This window comes from Mixophyes fleayi, chromosome 9, assembly GCF_038048845.1.
Source record: "Mixophyes fleayi isolate aMixFle1 chromosome 9, aMixFle1.hap1, whole genome shotgun sequence".
Lineage (NCBI taxonomy): Eukaryota > Metazoa > Chordata > Amphibia > Anura > Limnodynastidae > Mixophyes > Mixophyes fleayi.
This window is the reverse complement of record NC_134410.1, coordinates 133,878,405-133,899,536: the sequence shown is the minus strand read 5'-3', so window position 1 is coordinate 133,899,536 and position 21,132 is coordinate 133,878,405. Positions and strand designations below refer to the sequence as shown.

General features: G+C 45.8%; 1 protein-coding gene across 1 annotated transcript in view; it reads right to left on the bottom strand.

The window, feature by feature from the left end:
• PMPCA (peptidase, mitochondrial processing subunit alpha) overlaps window positions 1-21,132 on the bottom strand; it is a 65,208-nt gene that overhangs the window by 40,896 nt on the left and 3,180 nt on the right. Inside the window, exons 2-6 of the mRNA XM_075185846.1 lie at window positions 19,948-20,150; window positions 9,212-9,291; window positions 8,528-8,610; window positions 6,148-6,242; window positions 4,311-4,411 (exon numbers count right to left, since the gene is read on the bottom strand). Coding sequence (XP_075041947.1) covers window positions 4,311-4,411; window positions 6,148-6,242; window positions 8,528-8,610; window positions 9,212-9,291; window positions 19,948-20,150 — 562 coding nt within the window. The remainder of the gene's footprint in view (window positions 1-4,310; window positions 4,412-6,147; window positions 6,243-8,527; window positions 8,611-9,211; window positions 9,292-19,947; window positions 20,151-21,132) is intronic.

Below are 21,132 nucleotides of genomic sequence, written 5' to 3'. Positions count from 1 at the left end.
GCTCAGACCTCAGTTTTGTATAACCAAGCCAGGAAGAGAGGAGAAACAATCTAGAAAATAGCACCAAAGACAGCACTACTTTCAGAGCAAGGGAGGGTACGCAGTGTCCCCCAATGGAGTAAGAGAAATTGATTTTACGGTGAGTAAAAATCTTCTTTTCTCTTTCATCCAGTCTGGGGGACACTGCGACAACATTGGGGACATACCAAAGCTGCCTCTAAGGGAGGGAATGCTCTTGAACGGCTGAACGCAATATCTTGTATCCAAAACTCGCATCAGCAGATGGAAAACCATGCAACCAAGAAACTTTGCAGAAGATATGGACGCTGCAACCCTGAACAACTGCACCACCGAAGCACCCTGACGTGCCATCCAAGGAGCACCAACCACCATGGAGAGAGAGCTCTAAAGACACCTGAACATGTTGAGGGGCACAAACAAAATCCAACAGAATGGTGGGAGTGATGTAGCAGGCAAGAGACTGTTTGAAAACTGGCCAGCCCCACCAATGAGCGTCCGAGAGGCCGAAGAGGACATTAGTCTTACGGACAGAGAGCGTGCGGTCAAGAGCACAAAACACTTTCAGCTGAGGAAGACTGTTACTCGAAAAAGGAGGAAGAATAACAAGCTTGACCACAAGCCCCTGCGTCAAGAGAAATGCAGACACTATCCTCTGAACCAATAATGCCCGCTCTATCCCCCTGAAAAAGCAAAAAATGGGAGTGCAATCCACATTCCCGACACCAACCCCTGTGAACAGAGGCGATATGCAAGTGAATACCCGTGCCCTGAGATAACAATTTTCCAAAGTAAGCGGGTCAAAAGAGGCCAAAGCAAGAGCTCTGATCATGAGATATAAATTGCATCATGAAAATCAGCGCTGAGATAGATAGAGAGCACCGGCAGGTGCACTCTGAGGGGATCATACCAGAGCCAGGTTGCGAAAGAAAACAACTTAGAAAGCCCGCACAGGGAGGTGTGAAAACCCTGGGATTCACACCAAACACTGTACCGTTCTCAGACCAATTAGAAAGGCTGAGGAAGGTCCCCTATGGGCAGTATTCAAGGTACCAACCAGCCCCCTGTGAAGAACCTCTGGCCCTAAGATTAGGGTTTGCAACGCCATGGTGCAAGCTAGACCATCTAAAGAGTGCCTGAAGAGGCCCCAGAATTCTAAGATCTGGCCGCAGTGGGAGGGAAGCGCCACCAGCCGCCGAATGTATGAGAAACCATGTTCCCTGAGAAGAAAATAAGGGGACACCAGGATAGCTGGAAGCCCCCCCCCCCCCGAAAGTCTTTAGCACCCACGAGAACATGGGACAGGGAAGGGACAGGAAAGAGACAGGTACACCAGTACGAAATTGCACGGAAACATCCTGGCATCGGAAAATTCCACCGGAGGGTCTTTTGATTTTGAGCAGACCTAAATAATGAATACGGACGGCCTGGGGACTAAGTCTGGAGTGTTCAAAGGATTCACCGGGAGGTGAAAAGACTTCTCCGTGAAGACCATTCTCCCTGGTTAACCTTTAGCCTGCTGAGACTCTCGGCCTTCCATTTATACACGTCGGGATAAAATGGTCAATAGTATGGGAACATAACCCACTCGGGCAGCGTGTTCCCTTTAGATGCTAAAGATATGCAACAGCCGTGGTATTATCTGACTGAATGGCTTGAGGTTTCTTGATTAGGAACTGCTGGGCCTGACGCAACCCCTTGTGATCTGTCAGCTCAAAATCTGAACGAACAGTTCTCTTGGGAGGACCAAAAAGACCCTGGAACCTTCAGGATCCTATTAATACACCTCAACCTAACAGACTAACGCCTGTCATGACCTAGGGTCAAGTCCTGGTGAATGACCGACCTCACTACTGACTGTTTCTGGCTAACCACCACGAGAAGGATATATACGAGTGGGTTAGGACAGAGTGATGATTTGTATTTACAATAACATGGGAACCATACGCTTTCTGGAGAATCTCCCTCTCGGGATGTCGGAAATGGAGCGTGCGAACTTTACTGTCTAGAACATTGGTACCCTGGTTTCCAGAAGCTTCATGCAACTGAGAAGAGAAACTTCTTTACGCACCAGGAGCATCCTACTCCTGCGCTGAAGAGAGAGGAGCTTGTCCTCCGGTAGGAAGACCCTGTGGGTCACAGCATAGAGGATGAGGTCTAAGAAACGCATCTGCTGTGGTAGAATGAGTGAGGACCTGGGTAGGTTCCGAAACCAGTCGTGTGCTTTCAGGAACTGGATGGAGCTCTGATTCTGAGAGTGAGATAATGGAGCCTCGGGAATGAGGTCGTCCAGGCAAGGTATATTGTGATTCGCCAGTAGCCCTACCCTGACTGCCATTATCTCAGAAAACTCTTGAGGCAGTATCCAGAACAAAATGCAGGGCCTTGAGCCGGAACTGAAAATTCTGTAGAGCCAAAGAGTAAGAGACACCAGTGCCCCCTACAGAATAGTACATGTAAAACCTCCTTGATGTCTATTGAGGCCAGGAACTCTCCTTGTTTACTGCCTGCAATAACTGTGCGTAATGAATCTATCCGAAACAAGAGAATGCAGGTCTGCCTGTTAAGGGCCTGTAAGTTTAAATGGGTCGGAAGAATCTGTCTGACTGAGGGCCAGGAGAAGGTTGGAATGAATTACCCTAACATCCATGAATGTCATCAAGCCTATAGGTTCCTCACCTAACTGCAAATGTGCATGTACTATATGTTCCTCTGGGAGGCGAGGAGCTACCATGCCATGTGGCACCCGACCCCAGAAAAAAAAGGGGACGAAAGGATTGAGACCGTCCTTGTCGTGAACTGGTGGAGCTGATGGGAAGAAAGGTACTCTTACCTCCAGTGGCCCATGGATATTATTTTGTAATTATGCAAAAAAGAGAGGCTCCGTTCTTGGAACGCAATCCTGGATGACTCTGGCTAACTGCTCTGACCAAAGCTGAATGGCTTTATGAAAACAAGCTATGACCCTGTTGGGTCTAAACAAACTGCCTGCCGTCACTAAAGCTGAGTGATGGCCAGATTACACTTATTGTTAGAGAAACCTCTCGAGAAAAGTCTTTCATGAGCGCATGCCCTGCATAGGAGAGCAGAGCAAGTGAACAGACGAGCAACAGGGTTTGTCAACCCCGGGAGTTCCTTGCCATCTAACTATGCCGGGAGAAGAAAAAGAGATGAAAATCTGCCCATTCTATTAATAGTTTATTTTGCTTTTGCCAAAGGTCAGACACCATGTCCATAATATGAGGAGATGGTCTCTTAAATAGGGCGGGTGCGGATGGAACCACAGAATTACGTTCCACGAAGGATAAAATGTGTATAACACTTAATCTGAGATTATCCACCCCGTGAGTGGATGTGGAATCTTCAGAGATATAAATCTGTAAATCAAGATCCAACTAGCAATCCTCTGCCGAGGAATGAACCAGATCTTGACTGTGAACAACTCTGAAAATCAAAATGATGCTTATCCCTGTGAGATGTTGAGCAAATGTGTCTGTCTAGTGGACTCAGACTAGGATAGAGGCCTGCACAGATCTGATCTGTGTGGGCTGAGTGTGTGTACAAGCGTGAGAAAAGGGATATTCGGTACCTTTTCGGACCATATTATCACCTTAGTGAATTTGGCCAGTGATGCTGCCAGTGGTTTGGCCTAGGCCAGTTGCTCCATAGCTGCTGACACCTAAGTGGGAGCACACTGGTCACAGGCTCCTGCACAGAGAGCATCTGGGTTTGACTTTTTAAAAGACAATATAACAATTACATTTGGCACATATATAATGCAGTACAGACACAATGCAATGCTAGGAAAGGTTTCACAGAATAAAACGGTTTTATTATTTTGGCACATAATGCAGTACAATAAACCTCATTTTATAATTCATGTTACACTAGTGGTCCATATACCTCATTCTGTAATTCAGGTGACACTGCTGATCTATAGACTTTGTTCTATGTGACATTAACTGGTCCATGAAGGTACAAAAGATAATAAGAAACTAATTGTAAAAATGCTTTTTTAGGACATGGTGGTTTTTAATATATGTGGACTGAGAGACATTTTAAAAAAACTGTAGGTGTCATTGTTTCCACCATTGTACATAAATATGGTCACCAACCAAATGCAAATCACAGCACTGACATCTGTACTGTAATATTTGAAGTTTATCACCCCCAGCATATCACACGGTCATATTGTGTAGGTGATGCATTGGCATCTGGCCTTGATCATCCAGGATAGAAGCCATCTCAGTGCAGCCCTAGGTACGTAGCTACGACAGATAGAGACCACTTACTGCATGAATCATTTCCGTTAGCAGCGGTTCTGGATCTGGTCTCAAGCTGAGGTCTTCTAACTCAAATCGCACAGCCATACGCGTCATCTCCAGCTCTTCATCTACAAAACACAAACAAAGCATCAGTGGGGATGGTATTCTGAGGACTGAGGCCTTTGAGAAATTAATTGAAAATATTAATACTAAGCAATACAGAAATGTTTCTTTTTTGTTTCTTGCTTTTAAGCTCTACAGCGAGCCACTCAGTGGTGCTATTGAATACACACCCGAGCCTCTTTCTGCTTCACTCTAAACACATTGGGGGGTAAATGCAGAAAAGCTAAAGTTATGTAGAAACTACCCTGGAGAGGCTCGGCGGGTTTCCCACCTACCCTGGAGAGGCTCGGCGGGTTTCCCACCTACCCTGGAGAGGCTCGGCGGGTTTCCCACCTACCCTGGAGAGGCTCGGCGGGTTTCCCACCTACCCTGGAGAGGCTCGGCGGGTTTCCCACCTACCCTGGAGAGGCTCGGCGGGTTTCCCACCTACCCTGGAGAGGCTCGGCGGGTTTCCCACCTACCCTCGAGAGGCTCGGCGGGTTTCCCACCTACCCTCGAGAGGCTCGGCGGGTTTCCCACCTACCCTGGAGAGGCTCGGCGGGTTTCCCACCTACCCTGGAGAGGCTCGGCGGGTTTCCCACCTACCCTGGAGAGGCTCGGCGGGTTTCCCACCTACCCTGGAGAGGCTCGGCGGGTTTCCCACCTACCCTGGAGAGGCTCGGCGGGTTTCCCACCTACCCTGGAGAGGCTCGGCGGGTTTCCCACCTACCCTCGAGAGGCTCGGCGGGTTTCCCACCTACCCTCGAGAGGCTTGGCGGGTTTCCCACCTACCCTGGAGAGGCTCGGCAGTCATACGCTTACCATGCAGAGGCTCGGCAGTCATACGCTTACCATGCAGAGGCTCGGCAGTCATACGCTTACCATGCAGAGGCTCGGCAGTCATACGCTTACCATGCAGAGGCTTGGCGGTTGCCCGCGTACCATGCAGAGGCTTGGCGGTTGCCCGCGTACCATGCAGAGGCTTGGCGGTTGCCCGCGTACCATGCAGAGGCTCGGCAGTCATACGCTTACCATGCAGAGGCTCGGCAGTCATACGCTTACCATGCAGAGGCTCGGCAGTCATACGCTTACCATGCAGAGGCTCGGCAGTCATACGCTTACCATGCAGAGGCTTGGCGGTTGCCCGCGTACCATGCAGAGGCTTGGCGGTTGCCCGCGTACCATGCAGAGGCTCGGCAGTCATACGCTTACCATGCAGAGGCTCGGCAGTCATACGCTTACCATGCAGAGGCTCGGCAGTCATACGCTTACCATGCAGAGGCTTGGCGGTTGCCCGCGTACCATGCAGAGGCTCGGCAGTCATACGCTTACCATGCAGAGGCTTCGCAGTCATACGCTTACCATGCAGAGGCTTCGCAGTCATACGCTTACCATGCAGAGGCTCGGCAGTCATACGCTTACCATGCAGAGGCTCGGCAGTCATACGCTTACCATGCAGAGGCTCGGCAGTCATACGCTTACCATGCAGAGGCTTGGCGGTTGCCCGCGTACCATGCAGAGGCTCGGCAGTCATACGCTTCGCAGTCATACGCTTACCATGCAGAGGCTCGGCAGTCATACGCTTACCATGCAGAGGCTCGGCAATCATACGCTTACCATGCAGAGGCTCGGTGCTTGCCCACATAAACATAAAAATACTACAAATATAAAAACCATCAATCATCCATCTGGACATGCTCTTACACAGTAACATCAGAGCTTTTTACAGTGGTGTAATCAATGATTAGAGAAGACCGCTTACCCGACAGTCGAGGCTGCAGAACCACCTCTGCCAACAAACTGACCACAGTATCCAGGCCTTTAGCATCTGCAGACACAGCGTACATTGTGGTATCTCTGGAACAGGAAGACAATAACACCACTTACATCTAATATATAGTACACAATCACACCTAAAGTCCCTGCTAGGCCCAAGAGAAGCACTGTGATATTACATCACTGACAGTGGTACTTTAATATTGTGTGTATGGTATGAGCGACTGCACACTAGGAGAAAATGTTTGTAGGACCTACGCGGTCATCATCCCAGATCTTTTATAAGGTTATACCACACCCCCAGTCATATCTGAGGGAATTATGGGGGTGGGGAGAACACAATGATTCTATGATGAGCATATTTAATAAGCATTTCTTAGAAAACAGTTACAGCAACAAAACAAAAACTTTTCATCTGCTATTATTGAACAATCCTGAGGAAAAGCAAAAAGAATGGAAAAGAAAAGGTTTGGTGTACCTATAAAAATAAGTCAATAATATATTTCATTAGACTGAAAAATGACCTAGTACCATACGGAACATATTTTTAAGTCTAGTGCTTATGGATAATATAAAACTTTTTCTTGTCATTTCACCCTAATCTATTTACTTAACCCCCATCCTCTCCATTCATTGCCTTTGTTTTTCCTTCTTCTGCTCTATGCGGTGTGTGTTGCCCATCTTTCTTTTTTAGCTTTTCCATTTATGGCTGAACATGGTTAGGATGAGGATCCAAGTTTGCAGAATTATTTACAGTTACAGGATTTTTGTACCTCACTAAGATACACAGGAATGGAGTGCATAGGTCCTGCTGCCTCTGGTTGGACACCGAGTAAGAACAAGATGATCATTTCTCCTATAGGCCATACCCCCCATGTAGGACAGTAGCTAACCAGTTTATCCCATAACAGACCAAGGGGTATATTTACTAAGTGGCGCTTCCGAAAAAAAACACAGATTCTTAGTGGTTTGCGGTCATTTTTTTTTCTTTCAAAAAATGGCAATTTTAGTAAAGACAAATCCCATTGGGTTTTGGCTTTAATAAAATTGTTGTTTTTTTACGGAAGTGGCAAACCGATGAGAATCAACAATTTGTCAGGAACCGCCGCGTAGTAAATAAGATTAAAAAAAATAAAAATAAATGAAACAAACAGAAGACATTAACCAACTAAATGACGGAGACAGATGAAAAGGCAACAAATTATACAAGAAAAGGATTCAACCCTAAGATCTAAAATAAAAATTGGTGAAATTTGGGAACACAGGATTGTTGGGACATCCCAAACAGTCCATAAGAAGCAACACAGACCAGAAGCCACTAAGACACTGCAGCAGCCTATATGCTCAAAGCTGGTGCCTGCAAATATCCCTGAACGGAAATTACCAGGAAGATTCATTTCTGGGTCAGACATAGGGCATGAAATAGGACAACATGAAATCCAAAGTGCATACAATAAAACCTGCCCAGACCTGTATTATACACAAACACTCCCAGGGAGGAGCCAGGAACTAGTCCTGGCAGGACCCAATATGTGATGCAGTGAACACAGCAGCTTTAGCAGCTGGAGAGCAAAGCAGATGGCCAGCAGGAGCCTGCAGTGGTGGCTGTGTGTCACTATGTGGTGAATAAGGCTGGGCAGAGAAGATCTTTCTACATGCATCGACTCAAAGGAGCAGTGAGTGGCATTACACCGCTCCATGGGAACATGTTACGGGTTTCCTCTGCAACTTTTCTGGAAGCCCAATAAGAGGAAGAGTTTCAGCCCTGGGGGAGGCGAGGGTTAAGACAGTTCTGTACTAAAGCTGGAGGTTGGGAGGCAGGGGATGCCAGAGAAGGGAGCATTGTAGCGTTTTTAGGGGTGAGATAAATAACTCACACACCTGTGCCAATCTTCCTGCCCAAGGCAGGGTACAAGGGAGGTGAACAGCAAAGAAGGATATCCTAGATGCCTAAAGGTAAAAATAAATAAAAGTTTAGGTAAATAAGGTAAATAAATAAAAGACTGGGCATAGATCCACTTCCTAAGGACATAGTGCTAAAATTGATTATCTAGCATTATGCGGAGAGAGGGGGCTTCAGAAGGAAGGTATCCTGTTCTTCCTGTGTCTCCAATTCTCTGGAGGAAGCAGGGACATGTCCCATTGTTCCTGTAAGCCTCGCACGAAAGATAATGATTGGAAAACAGACATATTAACAATGATACAATATGGAGAATGGTTGTATAATAATATAATTAACTTATCCTATAGAGTAATCAGATTCCACATATTCACAAACCTTTACAAATAAGTATATATCTAGCTTTTACTTGTTTAAAAAGTATATACTGCACTTTGTACAAAATAAATATTTCCCTAATGCTTACCTGGAGGTCTGACAGTCACAAATCCCTCCGTGTTTTTCCAACGTCAACAGAATCTCATCTTTACTGCCAAACTGAGCCGTAGACTACGACAAAGGAAAAAAGAAAAACTGTGTCTCCATTATTTAGACTTCTCAAACTTTAAGGGGAGCTCGTGATTTGTGAACACCACTCCAGACTGTTTTGTTTCACAATAAGCCTTATTTATACACAAGTCAACAACCCTTTCAGCACTGCATTGAGCAGACACACACTGATGTCTGTCTGTGGTGTGAAGGGGACGTGTAAGATTACAGATAAATATTGCAAAGTTGCTCCATATAAGTAGGGTGTGTCTGGGAGAGTGATTTTAACTTTAACACAGGTCACACAAAACTACAAATATTTTAAGCTGTCACGAGGGGCCCTCCTTACCCAATGTCTCATCTCTGCATTTTCTGGTCTACCTCAAATGCATCTGTTATGTCTTTATGTTTATTTTCTATGTGTGCTAATATTATAATTTTCCTTTTAACTTGTACATACGGAATTTGTACTTGCACGATTTTATATTTCTATTTGCACCCCCATGTTTTGTAATTGTGTTTATGTTATTATTATTCATGTTATTTGTATCCTAGCTGTCCAGCACATAGGAACTGGTGGCGTCTTACAAATACACGATAATGATGATATTATGACACTTACTGAGAAGGCAAGTTTTTCCAGAAAGTGGGAGATGCCGCTGAGATATTTGTTTTCATGCCTTGAACCTGAATTTATCAGAACTGTAAAAGACACAAGAAGTGACATTCTGTCAGTATAAAAATTGACTAAATCTGTGATATCTAAGGGGGATAAAAAAAAAGAGGATTTTTATACTTACGTTAAATCCGTTTCTTTGATTCTATCTGGGGGACATTGCTACCATGGGTTGTATGTGGGGAGTGTGGAGTTGGCACTTAAGCAGTTAACTTGTTTAATGTATCAATGCAGATAGACTCCTCCCCTCTGCAATCCCCTGTAGCTCATCAATTTAATTATAAAGCCCCAAGAAAGATAGGCCAAACAACCAAAGATCATACAGCAGAAGAGCAGAAGGGAGGGAACGCAGTGTCCCCCAGATGGAATAAGAGAAACAGATTTATCGTAAGTATAAAAATCCTCTTTTCTCTTTCATCCGATCCGGGGGGACACTGCTACCATGGGGACATTCTAAAGCAGCCCCCCTAAGGGTGGGGCCGCTCTGACAGCCCGGCACGTAGAGCACTACGGCCAAAATTGGCGTCTGCAAACGCAAAGACATGGAATTGATAACATTTTGTCAAAGTATGGACCTAGGACCAGGTGGCCGCTCTGCAAAGCTGATCCACTGAGGCCCCATTTCTCGCTGCCCAAGATGCCTCCACGGGTGGAATGGGCAGTAAGTCGACCTGGCACAGGCCGGTCAGCACTCATATAAGGCTGCCTAATGGTTGCAGTAATCCATCTTGCAATGGATGGCTTCGAGGCTGGCCATCCTCTTTTAAGGGAATCAAAAAGGATAAAGAATCTGTATGTCGAATGTGGGAGGTCCTCCTCACATAAATACAGAGAGCCCTGACCATATCTAAACACTCCATCAAATTCTGGTGGGAAGACGATGCCCCCGTCTGAAACACTGGAACCACATGTGAAATGCCAAAACCACCTTCGGTACGAACAAAGGAATAGTCCATAGAACCGCTCTGTCCTTGTGAAAAAACAAATATGGCTCACAACAAGAAAGGGCTCCTAACTCTGACACTCTGCGAGCCGATGCAATCTCAAGAAGGAACGCTACTTTCCACGTTAAGAACCTTAAATCTGCTGAATGTAACGGGTCAAAAGCAGGTCCCTTAAGGATATCAAGCACCAGGTTGAGATCCCATGGTGCGATAGGCGGGGCATAAGGTGGCTGGATATGCAAGACTGTAGAATTGTCCTAATATCCGGCATGTCTGTCAATCGAAGATGAAAGAAAACCGAAAGGGCTGATATTTGTACTTTTAAGGAGTCCAACCGGAGACCTGCATCCAAGCCATCCTGGAGGATTGCCAGGAACTGGGAAAGACGAAAGGACGATGTATTACAAGGCCGATTCTCACACCATCTGATATAAGTGCACCAGATGCGGTGGTAGATACGAGCCAGAACTGGCTTACGAGCTCGCAATAACGTGTTCACAATTCTAGGAGAGAATCCTCTAGACCGTCAAAGGCTGGCTTCCACAACCATGCCGTTAAAGTCAGCTGAGGCAAGTCCTGATGTCGGAATTGGCCTTGGAGACGGAGGTCGTCTCGCAGTGGTAGCCATACTCCTTGACCTACTGCCATCGAGATAATCTCTGCATACCATACTCTCCACAGCCAGGCAGGAGCCACCAGAATCACTGGGAGTCCCCCTTGTCTTAGTCGGCTGAGCACGTGGTGATTAATGGATATAGGGGGGGGAATAGATATCCCAATCTGAAGTCCCAGAGCCTTGTCATGACGTCTACAGCTAGGCTACTGACAGGGTTTTTTTCTTGCCCTTTGCGCAGAAACTCGGGACCTTCCTGTTGTGCATCAACGCCATGAGATTCAGGTTCGGAAGACCCCATCTCAGAATCAGCGACTGGAAGACCTCCGGATGGAGTGACCGCTCCCCCGGCATCACTGCATGACGGCTTAGATAATCTGCCTCCCAATTCGGGATGCCTGGTACGAACACCGCTGAGACTCAGGGAACATTCTGTTCTGCCCAGGCGAAGATTTGTGTCGACACTGTCATTGCTCCTGCACTTCTGGTTCCGCCCTGTCTGTTTACATAAACCACTGCTGTGGCATTGTCGGATTGCAACCTGACCAGAAAACCCTGAAGTATGGTCTGGGTGCCCCGAAGAGCCATTAGCATGGCATTCATCTCTAGAATGCTGATTGACAGAGAAGAATCCCGAGTCGACCAAAGCTGCCGTAAGTGAAGGGCCACAGCTCCCCAGCCCCTCAGGCTGGCTTCTGTGGTTACTATGATCCAGGACCATGGGGCAAAGCACCTGCCTACTGCCAGGTGATCCTGGACCAACCACCACTGAAGAGACACCCTCGCTTTTGGAGACAAGCGGATATTCTGGCATTCCAAATGCAGTTGGGAACCTGACCGCTTTGATAAGAGGTCCCACTGGAATCAGCGGGAATGGAATTGTTTCGAAGGTGGACACCATCTTCCCTAGGAGACGCATGGATAAGTGGATGGTCGGACTGTGAGTGGCCAGGACCTGTGTAGTTACTCCCTGTAATGACCTGCCTTGTCCTCCGGGAGAAACACCTTTTATTCTCTGGTATCCATGATGAGCCCCAAGAAGGTCATCTTCTGTCAGGGAAGGGAAGATCCTGATTGTAAGTGTCAGCTACGGTTTCAACAGCATCGCAGATGCGGCCTTGAAGAGTAGGTCATCTAAATATGGTATTATCTTGACCCCTCTGGAACGAAGACATGCCGCTATTACCAACATGATTTTTGTGAACACTCTGGGCGCTGTAGAGAGGCCGAAGGGGAGTGCCCGGAATTGGTAGTGATCTTATCCTACCGTAAATCTGAGAAGTGACTGATGTCCCTCCCAAATGGGGATGTGAAATTAAACATCCTGTATATCTATTGATGCAAAAAAATTGTCTGCCTTCAGTCCATTGATCACTGATCGAAGGGACTCCATACAAAACTTGTCCACCTTCAGGGGGTAAATGTATCATACTCCGGTTTCTTCAACTCGCGGGAGTTCAGCGAGATGACAGCTAAAATTTAAAGCGGCGCTGCCTTGTAAAGGCAAGTTTCCCTTTACAAGGCAGCGCCACTTTAAATTTTAGCTGTCAACTCGCCGAACTCCCGCGAGTTGAAGAAACCGGAGTATGATACATTTACCCCCAGGTGTAGATTTAACATTTTTAAATTTAAGATGGTCGGAATGATCCATCAGGCTTTGGGACCAGAAACAGGTTTGAATAGAACCCCTGTCTTTTCTGGTTGTCTGGTACCCTGCAAATGACTCCTGCAGAAAGAAGATAAGCGACACAGAGCCGCATCGTCTGTCTCCTTTCTGGCTTGCGGGGTAATGATGTTGCAAAGAAGCAACGAGGAGCTGAACCCGACAGGTCTATCATGTACCCTCTCGTCATGATCCCGCGAATCTAAAGGTCTTGGGAGGACTCTATCCACTGTTCTTTGAACAGACTCCATCGTCCCCCCACTCCGCAAGAAGGGGTGGATGACAGTCAGAATGCTGGTTTTTCCGTAGCTTTTGCGGACAGCTGTCTCATAGAGAGGGAGGACATACCTCTATAAAATGGTCCCCTGCTTCCGGTCGGTCTGCCTCTAGTCGTCTGACCCCTAACAAAGGAGCCCCCGGAAAGGGCTGCCGAAAGGAGCCAAATCGTGGAGATTTTGCCTTAGTAATGTTCACTGGCAGAAAAGTGATTTTGCCACCCGTGGCCTGGCAAATAATATTGTCCAATTCAGGGCCAAACAAACTTGCGCCTGAATATTGTAACGTTTCAACAGATTTTTTAGATTCTGCATCCCACGACCTCAGCCATAGGTTCCTTCTTGCTGCTACCACGGAAGCCGATATGGAGAAGGAAACAGAGGCTGCATTTTGTAAGTATCCAGAGGCTTAATTTAGATACAAGGCAAGGGGAAGCAATTCTGAATCCTGCAGTCCATCGGCCAATTGTTCTCCCCATGCTTCCATCGCTCTGGCAACCCACGCCAATGAAAACATGGGTCTGAAAGAGGCGCCTGCCGCTACAAAGATTTTAAATGATGCGGTCAGTGGTATCTTGCAGGGCTGCTGTACACGGCACCGGAAGCGTAGTGTGGCGAGCTAAACGAGCTACCAGAGTGTCAACCTTCAGGATCTGTTCCAAGCGGGCCAGGTACTCTTCCTGTAGCGGGTACAGGGTGAGGAATCTCCTTGGAATCGTAAACTTCTGGTCCGGCTGTTTCCAAGCTGCTTTTGCCATATCTCTTGGAAAACGGATAGCGCGTCTTCTCATTTTTTTTTAAAAGACCCTGAACCAAAGATTTGGGCCCATCCAAATCCATAAGGTCCAAGGCTTGCCTTACTGCTAAGACCAGATCATCAATGCCCTGATATTTAGAGGTTTCTTCCAGGTCCATAACCTGCGTAGAATCTGAATAAAAAATGACCTCGCCATCCTCTTCTGAAGACCTCTCAGAATAAGAGAGGAGAGGAGAATATTTGTAGACCGAAGCCTCTTATTTCTAGAGAGTCCAGATCTTGGAGCCTCCAGAAAACGGTTTAATCTATCCAGGCCTCTGATCAAGAATAAGGACCACGCTGGTTCTCCAGAGGTAGGGCCTGGGTTCGTGACAGGGGATGATGGATCTGCCACAGCCACCTCCGATGTCCCGGCGGTCACTGCACTGGCATCTCCAATGCCACAGGAAGTGCAGTTTACACTTAATCGGCGGGGAGAACAGCAGAAACCGCTGTTAACCCCGTAAGCTTAGTAAGCAGTTGGACCAGAGAAGTAACCGACTGTGCCAGGGAAGATACCCATGCCGGTTCTTCTGGTAGTGGTAGTACATTAGACTGGGCCTGCGTAGTGAGCGTCCCTGCGTCACAGTCAGTACAAAGTGCCCTCGGGTCATTTTGTCCAATAGGCAGCTTAACCTTACATTTTGAATAAGTGAAATGATTTGTAAGTGGTGCTTTTCCCTTATCTGGCATATTTGTTTTAAGAGGAAAAACATACAGTAAAAGTTGTATCTTCTAACCAAGCAATGATAGGAAGAAAGTTGGCTAAGTAGAATACAAACTGATTTTTATTACTACTTGCCCACATAGACCAAAATATCCCTCTAGCCTTCCAGCTAAGCACGATATGCAGAAGAGGAGTCAGTCAGCAGCGTCCCCTAAAAATAGTGTCAGGCTGAGGAAGTCTGTCTTCCCGAGCAATTCCTTTGACACGCAGATGGGTTTATCCATGTATGTGGAAGAGGTGGGGGAGCTCGATATTCTTTAGAATCGGTGCTGTATCGGCTCTCACAAGACAGAGTAGTACCGCTGCCCAATAGGAGTGTGTTCTCTATCTGTAGAACACAGTCCTCAGATAGAAGTAAAATAAAAATAGTACCCTAAAAAAAGTAAAGTAATATAAAAGGAACAATTAAAATGAAAAAACTACTAGCACAAAAAGTAAGCCCAACTCCCTTGGGCACTTAATCTAAACTAAGGAGCTACAGGGGGTTGCAGAGGGGAGGGGTCTGTCTGCATTGATACATTAAACAAGATAACTAGTTAAGTGCCAAATTCCTGCTCCCCTCATACAACCCATAGTAGCAGTGTCCCCCAGATCTGATGAAAGAAAAAACGTGCACCTTTTTGCTAATATTTGTCTGTAACAAAAGTGAATTTCCTTCTGGTCTCACTGGGCAACGTCTAGATACGCAGTAAGATCTTTGGTGACAGATTTTGACCCGTAAAATCTCTTTCTCTGAACACAAGTTGGGGGAGACTGCTCACCTTGGAGTATAGAGAGCACTGTGGGAGTAAGGCACTAAAAAAACTTGTATAGCCTGTTCCCCTCTATGCCCCCTTCACCGGAAGTACTCAGTTTATTTACTAACCAAGCCACAAGAGAGTGCGATAAACAACCAACAAAACACTCAACAGAACTGTCAGAACCATAAAATGGTGGGAGCGCAGTGGCCCCCAACTTTTGTTCAGATAAAGTGATTTTACGGTAAGTACAAAAATCCCATTTTCTCTTTCACACTAGTTGGGGGACACAACTTACCTTGGGGACGTTCCAAAGCTGCCCCTATGGGTAGGAATGCTCACATTGTCTGGCACATAAAACTTTACAGCCAAAACTGACATCTTTGGAAGCAAAGACATGAAAACGGTAAACCCTGGTTAACATGTGAACAGAAGACCAGGTAGCTGCCCTACACAACAGCTCAACCGAAGCCCCATGCCGCGCCACTCAGGAGAAGTTAACCAACCTCGTGGAATGAACAGTAAGACCTTCAGGAACTGAAGAGCCCTCTGAAATATAAGTCTGACGTATAGGAGCAGTGATCCATCTGGCAAACGTTTATTTTGTGGCTGGCCAGGCACGCTTACGATCGTCATACAACACTAGATGACTGTCAGTCTTCCGAACAGAAGCCATACTGTCCACATAAATATCTCAAGGCTCTAACCACATCTAACTAGACCGAGTCCTGCCTGGTAGCCCCCGAATTCGGAGGGAACACTGGGAGAACAATATCTTCTGGAACTTTGAAACCACCTTCAGTTGAAAAGAAGACTTAGTCCTGAGGACCGCATGGTCATCATGAAATATCAGAAAGGGAGAGCAACAGGAAAGAGCCCAACTCCGAAACACACCTAGCAAAAAGGTCACCTAAAAAGGAGTCTTAACGAAACAGACGTCAATGGTTCAAAAGGTGACTTCTGAAGTGCTGAAAGAACCAAATTAAGGTCCCACAGAGCCACCAGCGGGATAAATGGTGGCTGGGCATGAAACACCCCTTGCAGAAAAGTATGCACGTCTGGCAACAAAGCCAACCATTTCAAGAAGTACACAGCCAATGCCGAAACCTGAACCTTAAGGGACACAAGCCTCAATCACTTGTCCAGACCATCCTGAAGAAACGCCAACACCCTGGCCAACCGAAAGGAAGAGGTGGACACCTTGTGCTTTTTACAGCAGCCGATGTAGGACTTCAAACACAATGATAGTTGTTGGAAGATGGTTCTCTCACCTGCATCATAGTTTTGACAACAAACTCCGAGAAGCCTTTATTCCTGAGAATAAAGAATTCAACCTCAAAGCCATCAATGCCAAGGAAGCTCAGTCCTGATGGAAGAATGGGCCTTGGCTGAGAGGAAGACGCCAAAGCGGATCCACGGACATGTCGAGAAGATCTGTGTAGCATGCTCTTCTCGACCAGTCGGCCGCCAGCAGAATCACTGGAACTCTTTCGCACCTTACCTTTTTCAAAATCCGAGGTAACATCAGAAGTGGAGGGAATAGGTACACCAAGTTCCAGTGAACCGTTAACGGTGTCCACTGAGAAAGCCAGAGGGTCCCTTGTACTAGCATAGTACTTTTCTACCTTGCAGTTTTTCCGGGAGGCAATCACGTCTCTCTCTGGCTGACCCCATCGATGGACTATTTGCACAAACATCTCCAGATAGAGAGATTAATCTGGGTGAAGGGCATGCCGAATTAAGTAATCAGCCTCCCAATTTTCCACCTCCAGAATGAATACTGCCAAAATGGCAGGAACCTGCTGTTCTACCCATTTTATGATTTTTGCTACCTCTCACAAGGGAACTTATTGTTCCTCCTTGATGATTGATGTATGCTACTGCCATAGCATTGTCCAACTGGATTCGGATCGGCCGATTATGCAGGCAGGACTGTGCCTGAAGTAGGGCATTGAATACTGTCCTCAGTTAGAGGACATTTATGGGCAACCATTGCTTCCCCAGGTGTCCAAGTTCCCTGTAATCTGAGATGAAGAGTGACTGCACCCCACCTAAACATGCTGCCGTCCATGGTCACCACAGTCCAGTTCCAAACCAAGAAGGGACGCCCGAGTGAGGTTTTCCTTACTCAGACAACGATCTGGACCACATTGCCAGAATCTCCTGTCGGAACTTGCGTGAATGGAAGTGATAATAACAAAGAGGGAAGGTAAGGAAAGGGTAAAGGGAAAAACCGCTCCGCACAAAATCGTAACCAACCTCACTTATAATTTAGATTAATTATGTGAGGGGGTGCTAGGGTCACATGCATAAATATATGAATTCAAAGGGGGGAAAGTAGTGACCTGATTAGCACTCCAGGTACATATAAATAACAAATTTAATAAATTGAATTAAAAAGATTTATAAATGTATACAACCAGATAAAAACAAGCGAAATATTAAAAAATAGTGTTGAAAAGATAGAGATTAAAAATAGGTGACCCTATGGTGGAGCCGATATTCACATATGTAGCACTCCCAAAATTAGAATCTACAGGTTATGAATCTCATGTGGGTATGTATATAGATTTAACAGTTCGAGTTCATTTATTTTATTAATTGATCCACATATAGCGAAAAGGATACTAATAAAGATTGTTCAGTATCTCTCTTAGAACAATGTATATTTTTCAATTAGATATTGTATCACCTTTCATTAAACTAGATGATTTATTGGTATGAACTCTAGATGGCATAATAATTCAACCATCTCCTCTGTCACCCAGCTCCGCTGCCTGGGTGTCACCCTTGACTCCTCTCTCTCCTTTGTCCCCCACATCCAATCTCTAGCCCAAACCTGCCGCTTCCAGCTGCGTAACATTGCCCGCATCCAGCCCTTCCTCTCTCAAGATGCCACCAAAACCATCATACACGCTCTCATCATCTCCCGCCTTGACTACTGCAACCTTCTCCTTACTGGCCTCCCCCTCTCCCACCTCGCTCCCCTTCGCTCTGTTCTCAATGCGGCCGCCCGACTCATCTTTCTCTCACGCCGCTCCTCCTCCGCCTCCCCTCTCTGCCTTACCTTACACTGGCTCCCCTTCCCCTACAGGATCCTTTTCAAGCTCCTCACCACCACTTACAAAGCCCTCTCCCAGTCTACTGCCCCCTATATCTCCAAACTCCTCACCATTCACACCCCTGCCCGCTCCCTGCGCTCGGCCAATGACCGTCGCCTCTCCTCCACTCTGATCACGTCTTCCCACTCCAGAATCCAAGACTTCTCCCGAGCTGCTCCCCTCCACTGGAACGACCTCCCTCGCTCCATCCGTCTCTCACCCAGTCTGTGCTCCTTCAAACGGGCACTCAAAACTCACCTGTTCCTCAAAGCCTACCAACCATCCACTTAACCCTTACCTTGTTGCACCTTCGCAAACATCCTTCTCTCGTTCTCCTCTCTCTCCACCAGCCCCGCCATTCTCTCCCTTACTTTAATGGCTCCCTCCTGTGCCTGTTTGTCCACCCTCCCTTAGGATGTGAGCTCGTATGAGCAGGGCCCTCTTCCCTCCTGTCTCCTCACCTGTTCTTCTACTCCATCCTCGCTCATATGTCTGCCCAGAGTTCTGAAGTATTGGTATTTTGTGTTTATTGCTCTGTACTATGTCACCCTGTATGGTCTCCTGTTTGTATTATGTACGGCGCTGCGGAAACCTTGTGGCGCCTAACAAATAAATGATGATAATAATAATAATAATAATAATAATAATAATGGCAGTATTGCTAAATCTGTTATTCCACACTAAGGATCACACACACAACCCTGGTGTGTGCTCCAGCAACAGATCCCCACCAGTACAATATGCCCCACTGCCTGTTTCCTCTGCTGAATGCTCCCGATGCCGGCAGACAGGCTGGGCCCAAGGACCGCATGCCTCCACAGCAATCACAGGCAACCGGAGGCCCACAATGCCTCCCTGGATTCGGCTGGGTCCTGGATACTTCAGGAGTGCCAGGTGACCCATTTTCCAGAAGCTCTACATTTTCCAGGGAGGACAGGGGGGGGGGGGGGGGTTAGTAGCCATGATGGTCAGCAGGTGATCGCCGCAGAAAAAAAAAAAACACTGTTAAATCTAAAAAAAAAAAAAAAAATTAAAAGGCCAAACTAAAAAGTGCCCTAAGAGCAGAGGGGACCAGGCTAGACAAATTTTTAGTGCCATTACTCCCACAGTACCCTCTGTACTCGAAGGTGAGCAGTGTCCCCCAACTAGTGAGAAAGAGAATTAAAAATATTTGATTAAAAAAAAAAAAAAAGTCCATTTCCTTTCTTTTCAGAAAAACCCATACTCAATAAGATTGTGTTTTAAAATGGTAATACTCAATTATCAAACAAAAAATATTAGCAATAAAGTTAATGGTAGTAATACTTTGCCTTTTGTGTTGTTATTTCCTTATTATTTTAGTTTTAGGGGTCAACTATTTTAAAGAAAAGGTATCTTATCTGCCTTCCCCGCTCATACCTGCCACAGCATTCTGGATCCTATTTGCTGCAGTGACTCGGTCAAGACTGACAGATGCCATGATTACTACGCAGGGGCGGCAGCATGGTAACCCTACAGAAACACATCTCACCTGCGGCAATGTCCTAGCAGTCTGTTCCCAGTGACTTCAGATCGCTTATGCTTTTTTCCCATTACCTAACTGTCATATTGTCTTAGAGCAGACTTAGGCAGTCAGCAGCTTTTCAGCTGAACAACAACTCCCAGCCCAATGTCACTGATCGTCTACCCTTGGTCTTTCTGTGAAATATATCTTTGTGTAATTCTTAACTAACAGAATGGCTCCACTCTCAATTATGTTTTATTTTACTCATTTGTACATTTCCAGCTACATTTTTCGTTTGGAAAACTGTATTGCATCAACCAATAATATAACCAGTACTACTTACGTCCGACTGTACAGAACTGCCCAAATTTGTTCTGAGATGCCACACGTAACCCATTCTCCAGAGTCGTAACTTTAGTTTCAAATTTCTCCTGTCCATCAACTCTTGCAAAGACTGGCTTGGGCACTCCTGGCAAGGAAGTGGTAAGTGGTATACTGGGGTAGGTGCTGCCACTGCTGTACCTCCTGTAGGTTGGGAGCCCATATCTGAAAAACAGAACAGATGAAAATCCAGCTCATCAGAATCCACAAACAATATTGTCCACTAAAATAAAAATAATTATGGCAGCTATCATTGAGCAACATACTTAGCACTCTTAGATGCATCCCTTATTGCCTGGATTACAGAGTTTTAATATATATGGTTTATTTTATTTTAAACATTAATATAAGCAGTGCCATATAAAAAAAAAATCAGATCAGAAATATATTACGTTTTATTACAGGAATTTATCGAACACAAATTGAAATTGTCCCTTATGACTTAAAATGACAATTAATTCAATAATATAATCAAATAGTTTTTACATTTAATTAATTTATGTGGAACAAAGTTTCACACCCATTAATAATTTTAGAGCAAACATGTTATAATTATACAAAATGCTGCCTTGTGTGTGCAAGTGATCCATGGAAACACTCCTCTTAAATCAACCTACTCCTAGAATTACGCTCACTCCAGAAAATGCAAATGGTGAAAACTTCACATCCAAGTCCAACCTAAAACACTTGAAGAGCAACCCTTTAAAAAAATTCAACTTTTCAGTTTTCTCCTAAAATAGCCCTGGGTTTAGCTTCATAAATGAAATACATTATATGTGGCACTTTCTCACAGGAATACAACTGCATCCCTTTATATATAGAAAGCAGAGAATTCAAGAACTATTTGCATTTCTGCAGTTCATAAACAACCTTTATTAATAGTAAGGGGAGTGTATGGCAAATGATGTCAAATACTATGGAGGCTGACAAAGGGCATAAAAAAGGAAGCTGCACTCTATCGTGGGGGTTGGGAACAAAATATTGACACCACCATGTTGACATTCACAATGTCGACTTGTTCATTGTAAATGCCGACATAAAGCATTCAATTTAAACCAACAATACAGTAAGAAGAAAAAAACAAACAAAAAAAAACAGCACCTTCCAAATGGCTAAACCAACCCTTGTGCTGCCAGCCTAGGGCTGG